We start from the raw sequence: 10,866 nt of genomic DNA, 5'->3' as shown, positions 1-10,866 counted from the left end.
CCCAGTCACCAAGATTCTGAGTTCCAGTCAGATCCTTAAGCCCTTGCTAAAACTAAAACATTTCACCTCAATTATCTATGTATCTATAATCCCCAATTTTCCTAAAATAGAAGATTGTTAATGTCTGAATTGATTAGTAATGATGCTTAGAAAATGAAGGAAAACTACGTCTTTTTATAAAAGAAAAAAAAAGGACAAGTGGACTCAGGTAGCTTATGTCATAATAATGGACAATGCAAAAGCACAGGTGGAACAAATACTATCAAACATGTATTTGTAGTGCAAGTCAAAGTACAGGGGCTTTACTCAAAAGTACTGGCCAGCTAAAGGAAACACACAATTCCGAACGATCATTAAAAAGCGCCCAAATTTAAGTCCAATCTAAATCAGAGTTGACATGATGACAGAACATTAAAAATATGGTAAAAATTTATACATTACACATAAAGTAGTTAATGTTTTGATTTCATCGTTTGCAAAAGAGATCTGCAGATGTGTTTCCAATTATACTGGCTTCTATACCCATCTATTGTAGTAATATAGGTATGGTTACATACACCGAAATGAAGGAAAAATCTAGAGCATAGCTATACAGCAATACTTTAAGGTCTGAAGTTTGACCAGTACATATCAAAACATTTCAACATTTCACTGGTTGACTAAACTGACAAAGAACCATTTACAATTAAAAAGGAAAAAAAAAAATCTTACAGACTTATTCTGACCGAAAGTTTCCTTTATTAACAGGCTTTTCAGTTTTGAACCTTACAAGAAGCTTCCTCCGGCAGTCGGTAGAGAGCATGTGTTTGCAGGGTCTTTTCTTCATGCAGACTTGCTCGGTCATATAATATGTCACTTGCATTTTTCATCCCGTTAATATGACCTCTCTTTTTTGCTGGCTCGTTTGAGTTCAAGTTCCTTAAGCCATCCATGAGTTTCTGGCAAAGTATTTGGTCTCCACTTTATACACCTGTTTTATTTTCCAAGGGCAATGAAATGTTCATTATATAGTAACACACAATAAATAACTCACTGTTAACTCTAAGAGTAAGAATGGGAAGGATGCCTATTGCATAGCAATACAGAAAAATCAAGTGAGGCGTGGGATAAAAACGTATGTACAGCAACTCCACTTAACGGGATTTTCCTGTTTTTTTTTTCTTTCACATAATTAACACTAACAAATTCTTCCAGTGTTTATTTTTTTTTCTCAAGAAAAAAAGGTTTTGCTTCTTGTCTCTCTCACTTACAGAGTAGGTAAAATATAGAATAAAGCCTTCAACTTTTTTTTTGTTTGTTTCAGACGCCAGTTTTAACAAACAGAACACAAACTTCCGAAGTGTTTGAACTAGTACCGCTTTTTCAAATTTTTTTTAAACACTGATGAAGCAAGGCTCTCTCGTGTTTTCCTGTTACAAACATTGCCTTTGTCACCATCATCATCATCATCATCATCATCATCATCATCATCATCACTTTGTGATTATCATCTTGTCACTTTTCCAAGAATCTTAGCTGCATTTGCAAGACTTTACGATCATATTAGAAAGCTGTTCAATCTTGGGTGTTTTGCCGATGTAGTAGAGAATGGTGAGTGGTTCTAAATCCTGGGACACGCAGCAAGGGGAAGCAGACGCTTCTGGATTTATGGTATTATATAAGCTGAGAACCTGAAAGGACACAGGAGAAGAAAGAAAACATAGGAAAAGACCAAAGACACCAGGCAATTATTTTTTAATAGAACAATCGCACATGGTTATCTTATCAGTCACAGCACTGAGTAGGCAATTTAGATTATTTGGGGCTTACACTTTCCTTTACTTATTCTCCAATTATAGTCAAATGGGTAGGCATCCTGAGGAATCCCTGAATTCACCATTTTCCTACAGAATCCTTTTCTCATACATTGTAAACAAATAATTCTGTAAAAGTCAGATTAGGCAAAATTGCTCATTCAACAGATTTTCCAGTTTTTCCAAGGAGTCTTTACTTTGATCACTGCTTTGCTGCCCATACTTCCCAGGCCCTCAGAAAACTTGGTCCAAATACCAAACTTGGTATTTCGCCTTGTGTCTACACTTCTTTGTAACTGAAGTTGTTTCGTGAGTAGTTTCAATCCCCACCTAGATGAAGAGTTCCCTTGAGGTCAGGGACTCTACACACCTCTTTTTTTTAACCTTATAGCCCTAGTGAGTCTTCTCTGGACAAAACCAAAACAAGACTCACATGCTAGGTGAAGAAATGAATACATGGATAAACAGGAGAATAACATTTTTTATTAAAACTCTCATCAGACCTTTAATCTACCCTTAGGTAGAGCAAAAGACACCTGCAATGTGAAATCTTCCTAGGCTAAGTGTCTTCTCAGGCCAATTTAATGTCACCTAAAGTTTCATTTAAAATAAAAAAAGATCAAAGTCTTTTCATTTTTCATTGCTTCGTAAATACGATCATGCTAAGAACGACCTCGGAAGTAATCTATATTCTTAATTATTCACTTTGTTACATTTTTCTTAAGATAATAATAATAATCAACCCTCCATTTAGCTTTCCATGTGGTAAATGGTAGTGGCTATGTTGGAGGAGTGAATAGGCAGTCTTAGAATGAAAAGAAAGTTCTATGGTTAGTGCTATACTTTTAACCCCATCCTATATCAAAGGGGTATGTGACTTCTACCAACGGAAGTATGGAGCTTCCCCAGTGATGATAAAGAGACATTTCCAAGGATGCCATTAATGTGTTAATCAAACAGCGAGTGACCTTTTCCTCGAGATTCACTGCAATGTTTTCAGCCTAAGACAGAAGATCTGTTCAGCACAGCAACACTGACTACTTTATTAAGCTACCTCTGGCTTTTTGGGTAACTGTCCAAACCACACATTTGTGATCATGACAGTGATTCTTCCTCTCTCCTTGAAAAACAAGCATGGTCTCAGCCTTCACACACTCCCTCTGTGTATCGGGGAGGAGAATTATGTTTCTACTTGGCAACTGGGTCTTGCCCACATTACAGCTACTGTTGCCACAGCCCAGCTGAAGCAGCCTGGCCAGAGAGCTCAGACCAAGGGACAGGCATGAGCAAGCTTCCCTCACGTGGCCAAGCACGTGGTCAGCCCAGAGAGCCCAAATCTCCAGGGGTGTCAGGAAAACAGCTGAAGGAAGGGGAGCCGTATTTGTCAATTGAAAGTTTAGCATATGTAAGCGTTTATCAATACATAGACTTCATGCTCCACCAACACAAGATTTTTTCAGCTGAATTCAAGAGGAATTTTAGAATACAGATTATCTAAAATAATTGATATCCCCCAAACTCTTGAGTTCAGCTGAACGCATTATGTGACCTTTTTGGCAGGAGATTCATTTTCCTATCCTGCAGTGAAGGCAATTTTTCTAATGTTTCTTTAATAAGGAGATTTACAGAGGCATAACCGCAATGTGTAGCCACATTTCAGGAATTAAACTCTAAGACGAAGTGAACGAAGGCCTGGTTATAAAACAAGGAGGCCTGCGTTCCAAGCTCTGGTTTGTCACCAACTGTTTGCTCTTGGACAAGTCATCTACTTGATCTAGACTTCAATTTCTTTAAAAAAATGAAAGGTTTGAACAAGAGAGCCTATTATTTTTTTGTATTTTATTTTATTATTATTTCATTTTATTCTATATTTTTATTGAAGTATAGTTGATTTACAATGTTGCGTTAGTTTCAGGTGTACAGCAAAGTGATTCAGTTATGTGTGTGTGTGTGTATATATATATATATATATATATATATTCTTTTTCAGATTCTTTTCCCTTATACGTTGTTACAAAATATTGAGTATAGTTCTCTGTGCTGTATAGTAGGTCCTTGTTGTTTATTTATTTTATATATAGTACTACAGGATGGGACAAGATAACTTATGAAGTCCTTTCCATTTCTAAAAATCCTACATGACTAGGCACCAGGAAGAAGCATTTGGACAAATATCATTATTACATAGAAAAAGTCTTTGCTAATCTGGGCTGGGAACCCGTGGCATCCAATCTAGGACCTGCCTTCTGAATTAGCCTTCATTCCTCATTGAAGTAACTTAATAAAATATTCAGATTCTCATTTACTTTGGGTTATATTCAAAAAGACTGGGAGATACTGATTTTCAAATCACTGTTCCATATATCATCTGTATGTTCTTCACGTCCACTCTCGAGTTGGACATTATTATTTCCAAAATAATTTTTAATACAGACATTCCTTTTTACTGATAAGAAAACTGAGGTTTGGAGAAGTTTAATGATTTTATAACTGCCATACACTAGTGAATCACTCTGCCAAAGCATCTACTGAAGTCCTCTATGTTCTTTCAAATATGACAGTCCCTGATGGAGGTGATAACGGATCCTTTTTTTAGCTGGAGACCTGGGTCCCTGCACATCTTAACAGCACATGACACTGAGTGATATATTGATCCTACCTATTTATGCTTACAGCTGTTAAGAATATAAAACAAAGAAAAAATTAAACTGTCCTCAAGTTGCTTGTAATCTAATTGGGAAGGCCAGACCTACTGTCCAAACTCATCAGTGTTACTTTCTGAGTTCACCTACAGCTTACATATTTTTCTCATCATTCCAAAGGGTGTCTCCAGCACCCATTTACGTGTGATGACAAAAGGGCACCAGGCTATTTAGAATTCATGTGGAAATACTATCAGCAGGTACATATTAGCAGCCCAAGAATAGAAGAGACAAGTGAGGCCCGTACTTACCCTACTGTGCTGAGTGTCTGAGCTCCACAGATACGGGCACGCTCCAGCACAGAAGTTGGCATTGTACCCTTTAGGCTCATGTATCCATTTCCACCCAAGATCCCTCTTGAAATCAATGTAAAGTGGGCGTAGGCAACAATTATCCTGCACATTTCTGATAAAAGAAAGAGCAATGGAGATTTTAAAGCTGATTTCACCCCAATCCCCCCGCCCCTCATCCCAAACCAGGAAAATGACTCGTTCATTTATTCAACAAATATGTATGAGCAAATACCACAGGCCAGGTTTTAATGGTTGAACTGCAATCTCAAGACACTGTCATGATGAGGTGTGATGGTGATTCGCTGGACTCCCTTGCGAGTTCTATGCCCCAACTCGTTTATCTGGGACCTCAAAAATCAAACCCTTCCCTTGAATGATGAGATATAAGCAGAGATATGGCAGATGGAGACCAAGCCCCTTCCAACCTACAGTGCACAGTTTTGCCATCCAGCCTCTATTGCCTTTTCAAATGCAAAATGGATGAAGTACAATAGCTATTTACAGAGAACAATCTAAGGCATTTTCCTCTGAGAAGATATCCTTTCTTTCATTTCCTGTTCCTGGATCTAGGAATGAACCAGGGATCAAGAAACACGGAGTCTTGCTTAGAGCAACCACTGGCTCTGGCAACCAAAAAACACCCTTTTTCTTGTGAACTCAGACACTTTGAGCACTTTATCAGTGAGGACCCCTCACCACCCCACAGCTCCTACCAGGCTTGCTAAGAAACCACAGAAAAGGGGAACTCCCCGGTGGGCCAGTGGTTAGGACTCCGCGCTCCCAATGCAGGGGGCACGGGTTCAATTCCTGGTCAGGAAACTAAGATCCCCGCAAGCCACTAAGGCCCCCGCAAGCTGCACCTGTGGCACGGCCAAAAGAAAAAAGAAAAAGAAAAATATACAGAAGAACATTCACACTTTCCCTCCATGAATTCATGTGGAAATGGGAGATACATTTATGTTACCCTCCCTTCTCATACTCTTTAGTAAAAGACACGACAAATAGCATCCTTCTTCTGTCTCTCTCACCACTGTTACTGTGAAGAAGGTTTGACCATGGGTACCTTGCAGGGAGAGTGAAGGCTTCTACAGGTGGTGAGTCTCCCCAGTTAGGGACCCGCCATCCTGCACCTCAAAGAAACCTAACTTTGCTCTGGGGAGCAGACAGCTCCTTTTCTTCTTCAGCCTCAAAGTGCTTCGGAGGGATCTGGGGAAAAAGTTCAGGGGGCTAGTTTTCTCCCTTCACAGTAGATTCATTGCTAAAGAACTGATGAATACAGCATAGAAATAACTGTTTAAACCTCCGGAAAGGATGATGTTACGAAATACTACGGCTCTACTTTTCTAGTCCTGGTTTTACGCAATGAGTTGCAGTTCAAGTCCATTTTTAGTAAAAAAAAAAAAAAAGGGGGGGGCATAGGCAGTACAAAAGTTAAACCAACACAGTTACTTTTTGTTTTTTTTTTATTTCCTTTACCTAAAGCAATAGGCTGCATCCAAAGCACGCTTCTTCCGCCGGTTGGACTGTTGTGACTCAAGTCTGTAGGAGGGTAACAACATTAGCAGGAGATGTGGGGTCTTCCCACTGTTTTTTTTCCTAGTGGACTTTATTGTTTTCTGATCACCACTGGTATATGTGGAGGTGCCATCAATACCTTGAAAAAATGCATTCGGGTAATAAACATTTAGCTTCACCTTCATCAAATAGAATCAGCCATATCTTTTTTTTTTTTTTTCCTTTGTCTATTGTCACAAATAGCAGTGATGACCACACAGCAGCAGCAGCTGGCTCACTCCCCACGGCAATGGATAGGACTAGTGCAGGTGACAAGGAACACGGCTAAACGGGGCTCTTGTCAGAAGGCAGTTCGGTGTCCAAGGCAGGGCCTGTTGGTTATGAAAGTCACTACAGAAGAAGTCTTTGACCTCTGGTCCAAGGGCAATCTCGACTATTTGTTTTAGTCAGTCCTCAGTGTAGGCTGTGCTCAACCCCTCAACGACTGATGACATGGCCATAGGACGTGTCGCCCGCTGGTCCCCTCTCTTCCTAGGACTGCTCAAGTCAAAGACTTCCCTGATGAACCTAAACTGAGACTTACACTAAACTGCAGTGAACGAGGTTCAAGTGAAACAGAAGTCACCCACCCTTACCTAATGCTATTTTGGGAAGCTGTGAAGAAAGTGTTTTTTCATTGATTTTATGACATCCTCCACGCCTTCCTGATTCGATGGAGAAACGCGAGCTCCCCAAAGCGCACTCAGGAGACTGACAGCTTAAGCATTTAATCTCCATACTCTAGAGAATCATGACTAGGTTAGAGACTGAAATGAATCTCTAGACCGCTGGGAGGATTTTTCCATGAGCAAGGCCCAGTGGAGCCTTCTGCCAATGGATGGAGGTCCCAGGTGGGGTGAGTTAGGAAAGGGCCATTAGCTCCCTAACCTGGTGGTGTGGAGCCAGTGCTGCACCTGCAATTGGTCCAGACTCCCCCCTCTCCTCTCGTCCTCCAATGACTTGTTACATAACGTAAGACATGACTTGAACCCTTGGCATCTCCTCATCCTCTTTGACTTTTGGCTAATTCACTAAAAGGTGAGCAAGACTAGGGGGGCAACTAAAACCTTGTTATGTGTTTATAAACTATTATGAAAGTCTGATAAGGAAGCCACTTGGAATATTGGGCACCAGCTAGAAGAGGGGGTGTGCTCTGGTACAGGTCAGGTTAGTTACAGAGGCTGTGGTGGGAGAGGACGTCCTCTGTGAGATACAGTGGTGGCCTCCCGACGACGTTGGGTTTGGGGGGGATAATCAATGGATGTCCTTGAATGCATGTGATCTTCTTCTTCTATAATATTAGCATAGATGGAATGTTGGTTTGCTCAAGTGAAGAATAAAGGGCTTAACAGGCTATTTAAGAGTCTGGAAGGTTGGTAAGTCTGTCAGTTAGTACTGCCAAGTCATCACGGGGCATCGAGCAGCGTAAACTGGGAAGGAATCCCTTTCTTCCAATCCTTTCTGCCTTCATATATCTTTCCCCAACCATATCTTTGCCCAAACAAATGAAACTCCCCGGGCCTCACTCAGCAATCTCATTTTCACATGCAAACTGACCTCATCCCCCCAGGAGATTATCAACAGAGGCCCTTCCCTCCCCCCACCTCATACGCCCAAGTTTCAGTTACCTGCAAATCGCGCTTCTAGTTCTTCACTTTTGTTGGGGATGATGTAATTATTCGATGGTACAAAGGTGCAGCAGGGACAGTGTAAACTTATTTTAAATCCCAGATTCCTGTCTGGAAAACATTAAGTCAAGGAGGTCATTTGTCTATGCATCTAATACCCCTCAATCTGCAATCGACTTGCAATAACTTAGGATCACTGAACATCGAAGGAGGAGAACAGAGGGCGGTGGTCACCTTTATGGTGGAGCCATTCGTGAACAGCATCAGTGACATCGAAGGAGAGCCATTCGCCTTCTGCCCTGGTTTTCACGACTTTGCTGTCGATGTAGCGCTGGGTTGGAGATGTTAAATCTTTGGATTTGAGAATCTAGAGGAGGAAAGGGCAAGTAAAAAAAGCTCAGCTGGCATACTGACAGCATGACTAAACCCAAACCATTAACAGTATTCCAGTTCATTATCTAAATTTAGTCCCACTCCAGTCCCTCCATGTATTGTCATCTCACTAGCATGTCCACATGCATAAAAACATAACACCAGGCCATTTGCCATGAAAGACAGAGCTACTAAATCAGCTGTGTGTTATGATAAAGGTGACAGGAACCATAAAGCCAAGTGTCTCGAAGAAAGTGACAGTAATTATTTTCCTCTGCTGACATAAGCTTTGCAAGATTTCAGCCATAAATTCTACGCTATTAAGTTAATGGTTTTGTTGTCCTGCTTCCCTGCTTACTTCATTTGGGGAGCTGGGATGTGGGGAGGGGCTGGAGGATGGGTCCAGGCCAGAGGATCCAGGCTCACCCTCAGAAGGCTCTGAATTATAAATCTTCTTCTAATAGAGAGAGAAAGGTCCTAACCTTGGGTCCTAGATCCACCGCCATTAAAATATGTGGCACGCCTCAGCTTTTGAGGTAGGTCTCTAGCTGGGATTTTTACCCTCCCTGTGACTTGTTTTGATTTATAAAGATATTCCATATCCCACAGACGAAGAACAAATTTGGGCAGGAGCAGTCTGGCACAGTGTGGAGGGAGAATTTGAAACGAAATCAGCCTGAACGCTGAGAATTTAGAAGGATGCATTTATTTCAAATAAGTTAAGAGTAACTGCAGTATGTTCTTCGGTTTCTACAGGAAGTGAACATTTTAGGTTGGTTTTTTTTTTTTTAATTCTGTCTGTCTTTAAATGATACTGTTTTATGAACCCATCAAACCACGACCCTAAGTCTCCAAGAACTATATTAAATCCCTACCCAAACCTGTATCCTGCCTTTCCTCAGTACTTACAGGCTCAAGCCCTGTTGTTTTATACTTCCTTTCCTGAGATTGAGTCTAACCGTTCTGTGGTCATTTCATATATACACGTTTGGTCTCTCCAACAAGTTCATAAACTCTCCCAAGGCAGGGATCATGTCTTCAATTTGATATCATTTCAAAGCACAGCACTCGATTTAATCAATGTCTATTAAATGACTACCTGCATATCTAGAAGACTGATTTATTCTCCTTTAAACCTTGTAAAAAAAAAAAAAGCATAATCTTCCTGCTGATTTTACAGCGCACTTTCCTTCCATGTGTGCACATCATTTGTTTCAAGTAGTTTGACAACAAACGCTTCCTGGAACATCTGGCATTATAGTGGACATTTTTTTTTTTTTCCTGGATTGAGTAAGTATAGAAAAGGGGAAAAAAATCATACAATTGGATTTCGGGTGCCCTCATGAACTTTAGACCAACCCTACCCTACAAACCTGCCCCTAAGGTCCAGCAAAGCCCACGAGGGAAGAGAATCTAGAGGCAATCATGATGCTACCATAGGCAAGAGATGCCCTTTGTGAATCAATGACTTAAGGGCTGGGCACATGAGCTCTGAGCTTGGAGCATACTATTGCATTTAATTTAGTCCTGAAAACATTCTTGTCAGGTAGATGAAGGAAAGTGAGACTCAGAGAGGTTAAGTAACTTGCCCAAAGCTTCACAGTGAATGAGTGATTTAAAGCAACCCCAGGTCATTCTTCCTCCTTCAATGCTGGATTTTTGAAGACCAAAAGAGTTGTGGGAGTCAGGGCTGGATTATGGTCCACCCCACCCCTGCCCAGATGCCAGAGAACACTCAACAATAGAGGCAAACATTTCTAATAAGCTTATAGTAAATGTTGGTACAAGATGAAAATATCCCACGTGGAACACATACACAGTTAATGCTGATAAAAACCTATAATTTTCCAGATATAACCTAACAGCAGTCAATCCTCTGGAAATGAGACCTTGCCTTGAAAACACTCCTAGTTGGGCAAATAAGACACCCCTTTATCCAATTCAGAATAAACAGTAAAATTCACCTAACACAGGATAACAATGGTGAAACAATAGTTGAGAAGAAGTTTCAGGCATTTCCATCTGCCTCGTTGGCTAAAGACTAGTAACATTGCCCAAACTCACTTTTCTGTCTTTAAATTTCTTCCCCTAGATGACTTTCTATAATGATGCATTATTTCATAATGCTTTGTGTATTTATTTGCTTTGCTCCCAATTAGCATGGTGTATATCTTATTCATCTTCATATCCCTAACACACAGACACACTGTCTAGAATGAAACATTGCTTTCATTGCTGAATTAATTACATATGATAAATATATATCTATATCATATATCAAATATCTACAATATCTATGAGATACATGTGTATATATCTCATATCTTAAGGCACCATATATACACCCATGCCTATATACATGTATGTATACACATGTATGTGTATACACCATCTCACTAAAAACACAGAACTTTATGTTTAAAGTCGTGACCACATTGACCAAGTGGGCAGAAAAAAACACACACTGGCAAATCTCTGGAAAATTTTCATCTCATACAGAAGAAGTAAATCTAGATTATCTGGC

At 40.3% G+C, this 10,866-nt stretch overlaps 1 protein-coding gene across 3 annotated transcripts in view; it reads right to left on the bottom strand.

The window, feature by feature from the left end:
* Nucleotides 1-1,145: 1,145 nt before the first annotated feature.
* TGFB2 (transforming growth factor beta 2) overlaps nucleotides 1,146-10,866 on the bottom strand; it is a 79,966-nt gene continuing 70,245 nt past the window's right edge. For 2 of the 3 annotated variants that reach the window (XM_061185317.1, XM_061185315.1), the window contains 5 exons: nucleotides 8,205-8,337; nucleotides 7,971-8,081; nucleotides 6,265-6,442; nucleotides 4,747-4,900; nucleotides 1,146-1,670 (listed from right to left, as the gene is read on the bottom strand). In XM_061185317.1, the coding sequence (XP_061041300.1) occupies nucleotides 1,512-1,670; nucleotides 4,747-4,900; nucleotides 6,265-6,442; nucleotides 7,971-8,081; nucleotides 8,205-8,337 (735 nt within the window). In that variant the 3' untranslated portion in view covers nucleotides 1,146-1,511. The remainder of the gene's footprint in view (nucleotides 1,671-4,746; nucleotides 4,901-6,264; nucleotides 6,443-7,970; nucleotides 8,082-8,204; nucleotides 8,338-10,866) is intronic. The other variant, XM_061185316.1, reaches the window with a different exon arrangement.

This window comes from Eubalaena glacialis, chromosome 3, assembly GCF_028564815.1.
Source record: "Eubalaena glacialis isolate mEubGla1 chromosome 3, mEubGla1.1.hap2.+ XY, whole genome shotgun sequence".
Taxonomy (NCBI): Eukaryota; Metazoa; Chordata; class Mammalia; order Artiodactyla; family Balaenidae; genus Eubalaena; species Eubalaena glacialis.
This window is presented reverse-complemented; position numbering and strand designations above follow the sequence as displayed.